Source organism: Fopius arisanus, unplaced genomic scaffold, assembly GCF_000806365.1.
Source record: "Fopius arisanus strain USDA-PBARC FA_bdor unplaced genomic scaffold, ASM80636v1 scaffold00001, whole genome shotgun sequence".
Classification (NCBI taxonomy): domain Eukaryota; kingdom Metazoa; phylum Arthropoda; class Insecta; order Hymenoptera; family Braconidae; genus Fopius; species Fopius arisanus.
Window position 1 is genome coordinate 5,349,332 of NW_011887740.1, and position 14,899 is coordinate 5,364,230.

Genomic DNA, 14,899 nt, shown 5'->3' on the forward strand with positions numbered 1-14,899 from the left:
AAAAAAAAAAATGAATGATGCCGGGATTGAACCCGGGCCGCCGGCGTGCCAGTCGAGCACGTTACCGCTTTTTTTTTTTTTTTTTTACCAAGTTTTTTTTATTTAACAATATATATATACATTATTTACAACCTTAAAAAACTAGTATGAAAAAACAGTGGTTTTTAGGATTAGATATTGCAGAACTATGTGGCCTGGCGAGGCTCTCGAATTCTTAATGTATTATAATAATATTAATATTCTTAATTGTTGATCTATATTTATTTGGGTTTTCATTATCACTTAATTGATGATTTTTTATAAGGCTATGTGAGTATTTGTGCTAAAAAAAAATGTTAATTACAATGCTTTGTTGTGTAAAAAAAAAGGCACAAACGTATTTGCAGGAGTTAGATGTTTAATTTTTGTATTAATTGACTATTATTAGATTATTATTATTAGTCGCTCGTTGTCTATTATAATTTCATTATTAATTAGTATAATATTTTATAGTTAGTTCTTATTTTATTAGGGATTTCTAGTTTGTATCTGGGGGGGGGGGTAGGTTAGTTGATGTTTCTCAACGCTCACCGCCTCCTACTCTTATGTTTACATATTTTATGGTGGACGAAAATTACTTCTGTGGCGTTTATGGACTCTATTATTTTTACTTTTTTTATTTTGTTTATAGATATTATATCGGGTATTGAGGGAATCTATATATTTGGATCTATTATTAATCCACCAGAAATCTTTTTTAACTCGCGTGAAGTCCTCGAAGTCGCATTTCGGGATCTCCCTTGAGAATATAGGGATCGAGCGCTCAGCGCCATCTATGGGGATTCTCTTGTTATTTTGGTGTCGATTTAATCTATATTTATGTTCGTTTTTTAATTCCCAATTTCGAAGTTGATACCCTCGGGTGTTATTGCAGGAATCCCCGTAAGAATGGTGCCCAGCGTTCAAATCTCCCATTAATATATAATAATTATTTTCTTTGTATAAATTAAGTCCTTCGAAAAGGTTATTTAATTCCCTATAAAAGACTTGTTTGCTTAAATTAGAGTTTGATACATAGGCACTTATTATAAATAGTGAATTATTTGTATTTGATTCGATTTTAATGATTGCAAATTCAAGAGTAACATTGTTTATTGAATTTGGGTAGGTTATTGTTTTGAATTTGATATTATTTTTGATTATTATTGCCGTCCCACCTGCGAACATTGAGTTATTCCTATCTGATCTGATTAGGTTATAATTATGAAATTTAATTTTGTATTTTTTGTTTAATTTGGTTTCGCTAATTAAAGCAATATCTACGTTATGCTTATCTAGGAAGGATTGTAAGAAAAATCTTCTCTGCAATCTCACGATTGAGTTAACATTGATTGAGAAAATGTTTAATCCATCAGTGTATGGTGGATTTTCATTAATATTGGAAATTTGAGGGTTATTATTTGCCATCGTGGATGAGGTTGAGATGGGCCATAATTTTTTCTATATTGTTTTTATTAATTTCAGTTTGCTCTCTAACCGGTTCTATGGCGGAATGTATTGATGATGAGATTGCTGAGATTATTTCTCGTTTCATTTGAATTATCCATAGCGGTATTGTCGAATCAGGATTTGGCGGTAAATTTGAAAGTTCGCGCGGTAAGTTGCTATTTGAATTTGTAATTATTTTCCGAGAAGCGGAGTTATGTATATTGGATGTATGAATTTGTCGATTCCTTGATGCAGCGGCCTCTGCATAGGAGAGATTGGGATTGATTTTATTAACAATATTATTTATTTTCGTTGTACGCTTTTTCAGTACGATTTGTTGATCGTTCTCAACTATTTGAGAGGCTTTTTTGTAGTACGGACAACCTTTGTAATTCGCTGGGTGTCCGTTCATGTTACAATTTGCGCATTTTAGTAATGTTTTATCTGCATCTTTGCCAAGAGGGCAATTACCTGGTTCGTGATTATTACTACATTTGACGCAACGAAAATCTAATGAGCAACTACTGCTGGAGTGGCCTAATCGTTGGCAGCGTTTGCATTGAAATAAGTTTTTTTTTTTGAGGGGTTCCCATGTAATTTTTTGGTAAAGTAACCTATTTATTTTAATAATGTCCGCTATTTTTGATTCTGGCGAAAGCTGAACTAGGAAGCCAAAATAATCAGTTTTTTTGCTAAAAATGATTTTAGTGACTTTCAGAATCTTTACGTTTGTTAGATTCAGATCTGTTAGTTCTCTGAAAATTTCCTCATCGGTATAATCTCCGTATAGATTTTTTAAAACTATAGTTTTAACTTTTTCGTTTTTAGGTGTGTATGTGTAAAATTTGATGTTTTTAGCTTTCAATAAATCTATAAATAACTTATATGTATCGGTGTCTGCCGCGAAAATCGATACGTATTTTGAGTCTTTAGGGTGTTTCAAATAAAATTTGTTTTTATTACCATTTAAAGTGTTTAAGATACTGGCAAGGTCCTTGAGAGGTATTCCTGTTGTATGGATAGGGGGAGGTCGTTGACCTGCGCTCTTTTTCTGTATTTGTTGTTGGGTAGGTTCATCTGTGGTTCGATCCTCTGCTTCACTTCCTTCTTCATCAGAGATGTCGAATAATGGTGCGAATTGGTTGTTGACCTCGGTAGGGGATTTTGCAGGAGAAGTATCACTTGCTCTTCTTTGTGTTGATGTTTTTCTTTTGCTCGGTGATATCCACGGGTTTTGATTCCCCGAATTCTGTTGACTATTCTCCGAAATTGCAAGAGTTTCGTCAGAATTATTTCCCCTCGTGTCTCCTCTATTACGAGGAGTAGGTTTAATTTTAGATGTGGAGGGGGTTGGGCCCAATCCTCGTCTTCCGTATAGCGCTCTAGTTTCCTTGAGCTCTTTTTCTATCTTTTTATCAATGTAATTTGTTGTCACATTGGGTTTATAAAGTTTTCCAGACAGACCTGATGTGTTATCTGAGCCAGTTTCGTTCAGTTTTCTTTTATTTGATGTTCTGGAATTCTGTATTTGGCCGCGGCCTCTTCCTTTAGCATGATCCATGCTGATGGTGGTGGAGTAGCCGCTACCCTCCGCAGCACATTCCTTTTCACGGTGTTTGCTCTTGAGTAGTTATATGGTTATTATTAACTTAGGGATTACTGGTTTAATTATTTAATGCAAAGCCTACAAGGGCTTGCGTTGTTTGTTTCGGCAGTGAACTGGAGATTGAATAAACACGTCTGCGTTCAATCACTGTTCGAGACAGACTCCAGCACGTTACCGCTAGGACAACGCGCTTATTATAAATTAAAAATTCATTAGTGGTATATATTCAATACATTGAATAATTTTTTCCATTGAAATTCCACAAGATGTGGTTTCCCCCTTCCATACGTGCTACAGTCAGCTAAATTTCAGTTAAACAAATGAAAAACAAAAAGCATTCGTACAGTAGAAAATAAAATTCACCCCGTCGACTTGAGACACCCCAGCATTGCAATAAAAACTTGGTTAATAAAAAAAAACACCCCAGCATTGCGCGTGGCGCCCTCCCTCTCTTGGGGTGGAGTACTACGACGCCGCTGGGGTCAGTCAACCCCCAGAATTGACAAAGCTCTTTGACTGAGCACCTACATTAGTCAATCCTCTTTGCAGCTACATTTCAAGATCGTGTCATAATCATTATTATTTATTGGTGTTAATATATTGTTATCATGATGCGCAAAAATCAGATTTATTGTTTATTCTCGTCGAGAATCAAGTGTGCTTTGAGGGGGAATAGTTCGTGGAGACGAAAAAGGTGAGTTTAGGCTATTTTCTGAAATATATATGAGCAGCGTTTTCGACAATTTTTTTATTGGGAGAAATTATGGAAATGTTTTATGAATTTTTTAATGTTTATGTGTTTGATCGATTGCTTGCAGGTCCTCTCGAGGACTGGATGGACTCAACGTCCAAAGATGTTACTCCACCGAATCGACCGACCTGAAAGAGTACAAATTTCCGATCGAGAGAATCAGAAATTTCAGTATCGTAGCTCACGTAGATCACGGTAAAAGTACTTTAGCTGATCGCTTACTGGAGATGACAGGCGCCATAAGAACGAATTCTGGAGCTCAAGTACTCGACAAACTACAGGTGGAGAAGGAGCGAGGGATAACAGTGAAAGCTCAAACAGTCTCTTTAAAATACAATTACAAGGGAGAAGAGTATATGTTAAATTTAATAGACACCCCAGGTCACGTAGATTTTGCCAGCGAAGTCCATCGGTCTTTATCGGCGTGTCAGGGTGTTATTCTCGTTGTAGACGCCAACGATGGAGTTCAAGCACAGACCGTCGCCAATTTTTACCTAGCTTTTGGAAAAGATTTAGTGATTATTCCGACGATCAATAAAATTGATCTGAAAAATGCCAATCCAGAGAGAGTCGTTAAAGAATTGCATTCGCTGTTTGATATTGAGGAGAAAGATGTCATAAAAATTTCTGCCAAAATGGGCCTCAATGTAGATAAGGTACTAGAGGCTGTGGTGGAGAAAATTCCACCCCCTCAAGTTGATAGAGATAAACCGTTCAGAGGACTGATCTTTGACAGCTGGTACGACAAATATCGAGGGGCTATTTCACTGATTTACCTGGCCGAAGGATCACTGTCTACTAAACAACATATCATTTCCATTCACACGGGAAAATCGTACGAGATCAAGGAACTCATCATCCTGAGGCCTGAAGAGGAACACGTCAAGACACTGTAAGTTTTTTCCATCTCATATTTTGAGGATCGAGTTGATGAGACTCCTTTAAGGGATTACTGAGTTCATTAGAATTCAGTTATGCAGGACAAGTTGGCTGTATTGCCTGCAACATGAGATCTTCGGCGGATGCACACATTGGAGATACGATTCATCTGAAAAATATGCCCGTGGAACCTTTGATTGGATTTAATCCAGCTAAAGCGATGGTTTTCGCTGGTATTTATCCGATGGATCAATCTCAGCATTTATCCTTGAGAAATGCGATTGAGAGACTCGTCTTAAATGATAGCGCTGTCAGTTTGTCGATAGAAACAAGGTTACAATGTCAAGGCAATCATCATTTAGTGCATCATTCTGAGTTTTTAAAAAATTTTATTCTATTTAAATTTTAGCCCGGCTCTGGGGTTGGGCTGGAGACTGGGATTTTTAGGATTACTTCACATGGAAGTGTTCTGTCAGAGACTGGAACAGGAGCACGGAGCTTCTCCGATCATTACGGCCCCGAGTGTTACTTATAAAGCGAAAATTATCGGAAAACAAAATATTAAAGATCATGGTAGTGATGAAATTACATTTAACAATCCGGCGCATTTTCCCAATCCACAAATTGTTACGGAATTCATGGAACCGATGGTATGGGGTACTATTATTACTCCAAGTAAGAAAATTAATATGAATTTTTTAAAAAGTTTGCTGAACTGCAGTGGATATTTGATTAGGAATAACTATTTTTATTTTATAGCGAAATATCTTGGTCCTGTTATGTCCCTCTGCCTCGAAAAACGCGGGGTGGAACAGTCAACGAAACACATTGACGATAATCGAATTATTTTACAATTTATCCTACCGCTTAGTGAAATTATCATTGACTTTCATGATGGGTTGAAATCATTGAGCTCTGGATATGCCAGTTTTGACTATGAGGATCATGGATATGTAGCAACAAATCTTGTGAAGGTAAGAAGTCCTTCTGTGCAAGAATAAGTTAATAAAGTTAACTTCCGCTCTCCTGAATTTTCTCAGTTGTCAGTTCTTTTGAATGGATTATCGATTAATGAATTGAGCACAATTGTTCATACTATGAGGGCCAAAGAAGTGGCCAAACACATGGCTAAAAAACTCCTTGAAATTATACCCAGACAGCAATTTCTTGTGGCAATTCAAGTGAGTGTTGGAGCCAAAATATTAGCCCGAGAAGATTTAAAACCATATAGAAAAGACGTCACCAGCAGATTGGTAAATTTAACATCAATATCTTTATAGCAATTGATTTTAGATGAATGAATGATTGACAATTTTTTTCACCAAAAGAAATCTGGAGGAGACGTACAAAGGCGACGAAAGCTTCTACAACAGCAAGCAGAAGGTAAGAAGAAGCTGAGGATGGTGGGGAATATTTCCCTTCCCAGAGAAACTTTCATCGAAGTTTTAAAACGATAAAAATGTGAATAGTATTCATGTATAAATTGAACAAATAAAGGTCCTTTATTTTATAAAACTTTAAAAATTGGATTAAGTTTATTGTTAATTTCAGTAACCTTCGAATTATTATAGAATGTACATAATTATGTCAGTCTTTTAGTCTCATTGATTAGAAAAAAATAAGAGTAACTGGCGGGATTCCGATCAAAAGTTGCTGACCACACTATTGTTATCGAATAGACCAATCATCGATGTGAGTTCTCTTCGAGATTGCTATACTCTTTCCCATCTGTTTGCCAGCGTGAGCCAACAGTGCTGGAATTCACCTCCACGTTTTGCAATTTGACAGGTAAAAAAAACTCCAATTTCCACTTGATCCGTTCCGCAAACCCTCAAGACTTTTCAATAAATTCAACAAAAATCAAAGAATGAAAGAAAAATTATTATTCTTCTCCACATATGTCCGAGCATGCCTAATTCTTAAAGAGGTTAGGAATACCATCTGTGCACCTTTCTCCTGCTAGAATGAGATATTGAGATGGACATTCGATCATTCTAATTGTATAATTTTTATTTTTAAGTGGAGGCTTAGCCCGATAAAAGTGACAGGATGCCGCCCAAAAGGGCTATGGAGGAGACCGATAGGTTGACGCGTATTGCAATCGTCAATTCTGACAAGTGTAAACCGAAAAGATGCAGACAGGAGTGCAAACGCTCATGCCCAGTGGTTAGAATGGGAAAACTCTGTATTGAAGTTACTCCAAACAGCAAAATAGCTTCAATATCTGAAGAGTTGTGTATTGGATGTGGTATCTGTGTTAAGGCGAGTTGAAGGGCTTCATAAATCCCACTCTACCATTTCATAATAGATTTATTATTTTATTCACAGAAATGCCCATTTGAAGCGATATCCATCATAAATCTCCCCAGTAACCTGGAGAAGGAAACGACGCACAGATATTCTAAGAACTCCTTCAAACTTCATCGTCTCCCAATCCCTCGTCCTGGCGAGGTTCTAGGTCTAGTAGGCACTAACGGAATTGGCAAGTCCACTGCCCTGAAGATTCTCGCTGGTAAGCAGAAGCCAAATTTGGGCCGTTTTACTGACCCACCCGACTGGACTGAGATCTTGAGCCATTTCCGGGGTTCCGAGCTCCAGAATTATTTCACCAAAATCCTGGAGGATGACTTGAAAGCCCTTATAAAGCCCCAGTACGTTGACCAAATCCCCAAGGCAGTCAAGGGTACAGTGCAGCAACTTCTTGACAAAAAGGACGAATGTGACAAGCAGCAGGAGATTTGCAGAATGTTAGATCTCACACACATTCGTGATCGAGAGATTCAGGCACTTTCTGGAGGAGAGCTTCAACGATTTGCCTGTGCTATGGTGTGCATCCAAGACGGTGACATTTTCATGTTCGATGAACCGTCGTCCTATCTTGACGTTAAACAACGTCTCAATGCTGCTGTTACAATCAGATCATTGATTCACCCTGATAAATTCATTATCGTCGTTGAACACGACTTATCAGTTCTGGATTATCTTTCGGATTTTATCTGCTGTCTCTATGGTGTACCAGGGGCCTATGGGGTGGTCACTATGCCCTTCTCAGTCCGCGAAGGTATCAATATTTTCCTCGATGGATTCGTTCCCACTGAGAATCTACGTTTTAGAGAAGAATCTCTTGTATTCAAAGTGTCCGAGAGCTGCACAGAGGAGGAAGTCAAACGAATGAATCATTATGAGTACCCAGCTATGACTAAGACCATGGGATCGTTCAGTTTAACTGTCGAGAAAGGACAGTTTACGGATTCGGAAATTCTCGTGCTACTTGGGGAAAATGGAACTGGCAAAACTACATTCATCAGAATGCTTGCGGGTAATTTGCCACCAGATGAAGGCTCTGGAAACATTCCCATGCTGCATATCAGTTATAAACCACAGAAAATCAGTCCGAAAAGTCAGGGTATTGTAAGGCAGCTGCTGCATGAGAAAATTCGTGATGCTTATATTCATCCTCAGTTCATTACTGATGTGATGAAACCCTTGAAGATCGACGATATCATGGATCAGGAGGTACAAAATTTGTCTGGAGGAGAGTTGCAGCGAGTTGCTATGGCACTTTGTCTCGGTAAACCTGCGGATGTTTATCTGATCGATGAACCCTCTGCCTACCTGGATTCTGAACAACGTCTGGTCGCGGCCAAGGTTATTAAACGGTTCATTTTACATGCCAAGAAAACTGGATTCGTTGTCGAGCACGACTTCATCATGGCTACTTATTTGGCGGACAGGGTCATTGTTTTCTCAGGGGATCCATCCTTGAAAACTACTGCTCACAGTCCTCAGTCATTGTTAAATGGAATGAACCGATTTTTGGAGCTCTTGGGAATCACCTTTAGGAGAGATCCTAATAACTTCAGACCAAGAATCAATAAGAGCCAATCGGTCAAGGTAATTATTATTATTATTTTTTTTTGGTTTTCTGTTTCTGCAGATTATTTTTCTAGTTACAAGATTTATTAATTCGATTGTGTTCCATTAATTAATATATGGATTTCATTGTGCAGGATTTGGATCAAAAACGAGCCGGCCAATATTTTTTCCTGGAAGAGTAATCGGTTAAATTTGATAATGTTGCATTGTACCTCGCCGGTAATTGCAAATAAATCAAATATAAAAAAATCACCAGCTGCTGCCAACTTACAATTAATTGAAAGAACGTCTATGAATTGTGGAGAAGTATGTGTCATAAGGAATGACAAGCAAGTGAATAAAGTTAAATGATTTCTGCGTTATTGGAGATATTTAGGATCCACTTAGTTTGATATCGTATTTTTTTTTTTGAAAATTTTGTACGAATATTTTAATCAACACAAATTGTTTATTCTTCTCAATATCATCGGCAGTTTCTCCAAGTTGGCTGTTATACATCTATAACAATAAATTCAAAGATTTCGCATGGACAATTGTTTGACTTATTGATCACGTTGTTTATATTTGTATCATATAACAAAAATTATTTAACAACTATTTAACACTTAAGGTAACGGTATTGACAGTAGACAATAAATATACAATATTTTCTAATCATATGAACCTGATTTCATCTTAATCTCCCGTTGTGAATGAGATTTTTTAATCATTCCTATTCCAAAAAAAAATCGAATTCTGTTCAAATAAATCATTCCATTTTTATCGGAATAATTATTCCGATATTAATATTTAAATACCGTCACCTTAATTCTTAAGTTTTCGAAATTTCTTAGTGCATAATATCATCTCTGTAGACACAAATTATCATTACGAACAATAAATTAATCTTATGTGTCTAAACAATGAGATGTGATACATCGACTGTGTAGGCGGCTGGGGAGAGTCGCATGGAGTCGTCTTGCCGAGATGAGGAACGCTGTCTGATATCACTGTCCCCCGGCCAAGCCCTTCCAGGGCTCCTTGAAGATATTCCAGATCTTGCAACAGCATCGACTGCGAGACTAACAGTGGCAGGATCGTTTAAGCCATTCTGAATTCTTCGTTGTGCCGCTGGCATCGAAGCTCGCACTGTCTTTCGTCTCTCTATTGCGCCACGCCATTTTTCCGCTGCGTGTCTTGCCAGTTCCAATCGTTTTTGCTTCTTTATCTGGTGTTTCTTGTATACCACCTCAATTATTATTAAGCCTATACCACCGATTATGCCTACGCCCACAAGTATGAAGACACCTGCCATGTTCTTGAGGCCTAGGGTGTTTGGAGCTTTCTCGAATTGCTCGCACTGCTGTAAATTTCGTTGAAGGATCCAATTTTTGTCGAGAGTTTCCATGAATCCACCTGATCAATTAATTTTACGGCAAAGTCAGTTTGAAATTAATGGGATAATAATAATGAAAAAAATTGAATTTTTTTTTACTCTCATGAAAGTCGAGGATGGCGAGAGTGACAGCATCAGCCCAGGGAGAGCCTTTCTGCAATCCTATCCCATAACCCGATCTCCCGAAGAGTTCTCCAGCAGTGACTAGCTCGCAATCCTTAGCTGCTTCAAATTCGAGTCTCGAACTATCCCAGATGAATGCCATTAACTTTCCAATTTTCACGTCCTGTATCGCATCCTCAGCAGTGTCGTAATTATTTGCCTCCATTGTTCGATACATGTTCGATAATTCCACTTGCCTTCTGAAATACATGTCAACGGCTGAACCCTTCACCGTTGCGCAGGTCAAATTTTCCATCGTATTTCGCAGCTGCAATTTTTTTTTATACATACAATATTAAACGAATACGGAATTTTTCATACATTTTTAATCAAATTATGATTTACCCTTGCGTCATTAATCCCCGATAGTTTTGTCTTCGGCCTTTCCAACACGAGGAAAGCTGCCAAGTTGGCAGTATACGATGCAACAATAATCATTGCAAATCCAGCCCAGACCATTCCAAGAACTCTTGCTGAGAAACTTCTTGGTGTACCTTTGAATTTCACAATTTCCATAATTTCAATCATATAATTATACTAGAAATGGTTCGTCAGAGAGCCAAATAAATGAATGAAAAATTATTGGAACCTTCTCCAATTCCACTGTTGAGTAAAACGCCCCAAGCAAACCAAATAGCGCTGGAGAGATTGAGCGCGTCTTCCTCGGTACTGTCAGTGTTAGCCAGCCTGAACCTCCCGAATGGTGAGAACCGGTCAAGGAGGTACAGGACAAGCGCCACCACGTGCACCGACACCATCACCAGGAACCAGAGTGTGTTGCTGAATGGTTGAAGGAAAGATACCAATGTTGACGATCTAGAAGGCTAAAAACACCGACTTTCATCACACTAATAGATGAGAAACTACATCATTGGGAAGTATGATTTCATTAAAAATTCACTCCATACTTTTTTCTCTAAGATGGTGATGCCCTGGTACTTGAAGGGTTTACTGAACTCAATAAACTCCGCCCGTTCTGGACTAATGGTCAAAGGAGCGACAATCATATCCGCTCGTTCGTTCACCAGCTCACCTATCAATCCTGTCCACTCTTTTTTCCCACCAGCTGAAGAAAAAAAAATCGTCCATTTCACACGAGACGTCAGAGACTCGTCAGCCCTTTTCATCAATTAATTAACTTACAGCTACTATCTTTTATCATGTAACTTCCAAATTGTCCATCTGGTGATAAAGCCAGACTGTAGGTGAAATTGATCGTTTTAGAGAGTTCTTTCAAGAGATCTATGCAGTAGCCCTTGCAGCAGTACAGACGGGTTACTGAAAAACGGAAATTATCAAATTTTGCAAAAGGTAAATACTTGAATATTCCCGCAGAAAGCTATAAAAATGAAATATATATATATATATATATAAATCCGATTCCAATATAATAAAATAGATATAAAGGTACCGTCGTGTTCTGAGGTATTGAAATGAGGGCAGGGGATCTCATCCAGGAGGCAGTCTGTACTGTCGGTGGCGCGAACATAAACAAATGGTTTTTCTTCGATCGTTAGGACTTTGAGATGCGTCGGGATCATAAAACCCTCGGGCTTGGATTTCAAACGGCCTGGCCACGTTATTGAAGTCTCGTTTACACTTAGTCTCATCCTTTGAGTGTCCTGCAGTCGTATATATTAAATTGAAAACGTTGTCTAACCGAATTTCAATTGAACTCACAGGGATGATGACTCACCGACGAATAAAAATATTGGCCAACCGATATTTGCTCCCCATGTTCTCTTACGTTAATTATATCGTATTCTGCATAAATACGATCGCCATTATCATCGAAAGCCACTCGGCCCGTCTCACCCCTTTCCAAAACTTGTTTACGAATAAATCTGCAATTATGCCAAGAAACTTTGTCAGAGTCTCATTATTTTTTGACCGTAATATTTTTTTTTAAGTTCAGGTCGTTATGCTGTACCCAAATAATTCCTTTCCAGTCTCCCAAATGGATCCAGACTTATCACAATCTTTTGGAGCTTGCGTAATTGTTTTCGTGAGATTCATTTCCCGCAGTGCTGAGACTAACACGTATCTGTAAAATAAAATCACATAGAGAAATTCCATACAAATAACTTGCCAATTTCCAAATTCGTACTAACAGGCTGTCTTTAAGATGGGCCCGCTCATCCGTGGAATTAATCAATTTCAGTCCTAAAAGTCCCTCAGGAGCATTGGGAGCGTCGAGAGCTTGTTCTGTTACGATCCATACGTATCCAGCTCCTGTCATGTTCAATGCTGCTGCTTCTTTGAAAATTATTTCAGCATCTTTTTCACTGAAATATTAATAATAGGGAATTATGTTGAAATGCTACTACTTTGCTATTTCTCAGAGTCACTCGATGGCTTCAGGAATTAATTTAATTTTATTACCTAGCATACATGAGGACCACCCTGGCCTGTGCATTTTTAGTCTCCATCAGCTGCTGGGAAAAATTGTCCAAGCCTGGCTCGAACTCAATGACAGATTCCACCTGTTCACCATCAAATACTAATTGATTATGGGATTAATGGATTTGAGTATTACATCAAATTTTTCAATCCGAAAAAAATCGAAGCTAAGACGGAAAATATTCGATACGCGTTCTTTTATTTCGAAGAATAATTTGAAATCGGAAGATTGTAATTGCACAACACGACGCGCTTAGATCTTCTCAATCGCTTTAAACTCACTTCCGAATTATTTATATTTCCAAATAAAAGAAGACCCATCTAGTATTTCTCGTTCTAATCTCATTAGCGGTAGTAAAAAAATTGAGTGCAAAACTCGAATTCTCAGGAAAATTTCCACATGTACGTAATTATTAGTGGTATTATTGGTATATGAGTATTTGGACATACATACCATGCAACACTTTATATTTGTCTAAACATAATGAGTGGTTTGTATAAGCAATGGTTTATCATGTGTGATACTTACACTGTTTTAAAAAATAGAATAAAAAATATGAATAATAAAGAAGAAAAAAAAAGTCGATGATTCAGCGATGGTCTTCCTGCTGTCGGTGCAATACGACAATTAATCACTCAAAGTATATCTAACCCGACGAGATTTAAATAAAGAAATCGTGCAACATAAAACAACTAAGGTCGGCTGAAAAAATTCATTGGTTTGATTGGGCATAAAGATTAATCTTCGCTGGAGAATTCGTCGAACCGTCGTGACAAACTCTGGGTCACAGTGAGAATCGCTATAAAGCGTGCAGACACAAGATCTAGATGGACAAAACGACTCAAATATCACACGGATGCGCGTGCGAAATTAGAGTGCCCAACCCACATGTACTTTGATCTCTACGTCGTCCTCGAGGCTCTGGGATGTGGTCTGAAAGCGGCCAAGAAGAGCTCGTCCGTCTGTGTCCGACGAATGAATAAAGATGACTTTCATGTAGCTGAAGTGCTTGAGCAACTCCACCCAAACGTCTGCTTGATGAGAGTACGGTGGTACTGTCCGCAGAAAGGATACGTGAATATTCTGCAAATTTAATTCAACAATAAAACATTGCAATTACTTACAACATTGCGCTATATAGCATTACGTTCTAGTTTGCTCACTTTATCCGAAAATGCCGAGTCGCGGGAAGAAATTCCAATTACGGGAATATGATAGAATCCGCTGGTGTACGATACAGCAGCTGGAGAAAGATCTCCAGTCAATGGGTGCGATACGACAACCGCATAAACTCTTTCAACAATCAGGGACTTGCAGACACTCAGAGCTGTTCTGATAGGATTCGAGTCCATTCCAATGACCACGCTGTAGAAGACAACACCCTTGTTGACGTATTGCAGATCAAAATTAAGATTCTGAAAGCATTGAAATTATTTTACAAATAATTCATAGGTCAATGTGAAAATCGCTTGGTTTCCTCTGAGCTAATTCAGTTGTCTGAAGCACTCACATCCAATGTCTTCTTGAAGTGATTCTGACTGGCATTGTTGGACAATACTCCTCCAATTTTATAATACATCGGATTGCCCTCAACAGCTTCAGAGGATCTCGTAAAGGCGAAGAAAACAATAAACCACAAGAGCATTGTCTTCACGGCGCGCTCCATTGTTATTGATTGATTCGACACTGCAATTGTCACAGTACAACAAATTAATGAGTTTCATCTGATCATCTTCAAAGTCACTCACTTGTTCCGTTATTATTTCATTTGAAGGACTTTAATTACTCCATTCGCTACGGAATCTGCAGGTCATAACGGGGCGTGTCGCTCCGGATGGAAATATAAATATTTACAAGAGTGTCAATTGATCGGAGCTGCTGCAAACCGAATGCCACCTCTGTTACTTGATTTCGGTTTCATTGATCCAGTGGGATGCTGCGCACTCGCAACTCCAGCCAATTCGTGGGTGCAACGAGGAGACAAAAAATGATTTTTTACAGGTCCAGAATCCTTCGCCCAGGAAAATTCACCCTTCCGAGAATTCAATTTTTTAATCAAGGGATGGTTGGCTTCATATAAAATATATTCTCGCACATCGCAGATTACAAAAATCCATCAGACATAAAATATTTTTTTTTATTTATTTACAATAGCGTTCCTCAGATGGGAGAAATAGTTCGCTAACAATGATACATTATTGTACAAATAATTGCAGAGTATAGATGAAGGTTGATGAAATATAATGGGTCAGCTACATTGACATTTTTAAACATTAGAGGCTTTGGGCAAAAGCGGCAAAAGTTGTGATGAACACCGTCTACCGGTGACTTTGAGAATCATCTTCCAGCTGATATGAGTAGTGTGGTACCCACACACAACGA

The 14,899-nt window shown here is 38.2% G+C and overlaps 3 protein-coding genes across 4 annotated transcripts; 2 read left to right on the plus strand and 1 right to left on the minus strand.

The window, feature by feature from the left end:
* The first annotated feature begins 3,569 nt into the window (after nucleotides 1–3,569).
* waw (Translation factor waclaw) lies at nucleotides 3,570–6,218 on the plus strand. Its single transcript, XM_011302171.1, has 7 exons — nucleotides 3,570–3,767; nucleotides 3,892–4,716; nucleotides 4,797–5,036; nucleotides 5,113–5,378; nucleotides 5,463–5,677; nucleotides 5,744–5,956; nucleotides 6,032–6,218. Exons 1-7 carry the CDS (start codon nucleotides 3,682–3,684, stop codon nucleotides 6,158–6,160), a joined length of 1,974 nt encoding a protein of 657 aa, XP_011300473.1. The 5' UTR covers nucleotides 3,570–3,681; the 3' UTR covers nucleotides 6,161–6,218.
* Nucleotides 6,219–6,414: 196 nt separating this feature from the next.
* Nucleotides 6,415–9,109, plus strand: pix (ATP-binding cassette sub-family E member 1 pix). Its single transcript, XM_011302201.1, has 4 exons — nucleotides 6,415–6,491; nucleotides 6,724–6,965; nucleotides 7,032–8,597; nucleotides 8,714–9,109. Exons 2-4 carry the CDS (start codon nucleotides 6,753–6,755, stop codon nucleotides 8,759–8,761), a joined length of 1,827 nt encoding a protein of 608 aa, XP_011300503.1. The 5' UTR covers nucleotides 6,415–6,491; nucleotides 6,724–6,752; the 3' UTR covers nucleotides 8,762–9,109.
* Nmdar1 (NMDA receptor 1) lies at nucleotides 9,008–14,402 on the minus strand. 2 transcript variants are annotated; one of them, XM_011302191.1, is made up of 15 exons: nucleotides 14,266–14,402; nucleotides 14,028–14,203; nucleotides 13,681–13,932; nucleotides 13,412–13,600; nucleotides 12,499–12,599; nucleotides 12,228–12,401; nucleotides 12,047–12,160; nucleotides 11,813–11,960; nucleotides 11,528–11,738; nucleotides 11,260–11,394; nucleotides 11,025–11,182; nucleotides 10,706–10,940; nucleotides 10,462–10,610; nucleotides 10,054–10,384; nucleotides 9,008–9,974 (listed from the first exon to the last, which is right to left on the minus strand). In XM_011302191.1, coding segments are annotated over exons 1-15 (2,874 nt in total). In that variant the 5' UTR covers nucleotides 14,267–14,402; the 3' UTR covers nucleotides 9,008–9,474. The 2 variants fall into 2 exon arrangements, with proteins under 2 accessions (XP_011300493.1, XP_011300485.1); XM_011302183.1 differs by having other exon boundaries at nucleotides 13,406–13,600.
* Nucleotides 14,403–14,899: the final 497 nt, after the last annotated feature.

Excerpts from the sequence above, each read along its gene's own strand:
- waw (XM_011302171.1), top strand. The coding sequence starts at position 3,682 with ATGATGCGCAAAAATCAGATTTATTGTTTATTCTCGTCGAGAATCAAG. Across the intron at positions 3,768-3,891 it reads AGTTCGTGGAGACGAAAAAG|GTCCTCTCGAGGACTGGATG; the intron begins GTGAGTTTAGGC and ends GATTGCTTGCAG. Across the intron at positions 5,379-5,462 it reads GGGTACTATTATTACTCCAA|CGAAATATCTTGGTCCTGTT; the intron begins GTAAGAAAATTA and ends TTTATTTTATAG.
- pix (XM_011302201.1), top strand. The coding sequence starts at position 6,753 with ATGCCGCCCAAAAGGGCTATGGAGGAGACCGATAGGTTGACGCGTATT. Across the intron at positions 6,966-7,031 it reads GATGTGGTATCTGTGTTAAG|AAATGCCCATTTGAAGCGAT; the intron begins GCGAGTTGAAGG and ends TTTTATTCACAG. Across the intron at positions 8,598-8,713 it reads ATAAGAGCCAATCGGTCAAG|GATTTGGATCAAAAACGAGC; the intron begins GTAATTATTATT and ends TTCATTGTGCAG.
- Nmdar1 (XM_011302183.1), bottom strand. Across the intron at positions 12,161-12,227 it reads GCCCATCTTAAAGACAGCCT|ATACGTGTTAGTCTCAGCAC; the intron begins GTTAGTACGAAT and ends TTTATTTTACAG. Across the intron at positions 11,395-11,527 it reads CAATACCTCAGAACACGACG|TAACCCGTCTGTACTGCTGC; the intron begins GTACCTTTATAT and ends TCCGTTTTTCAG.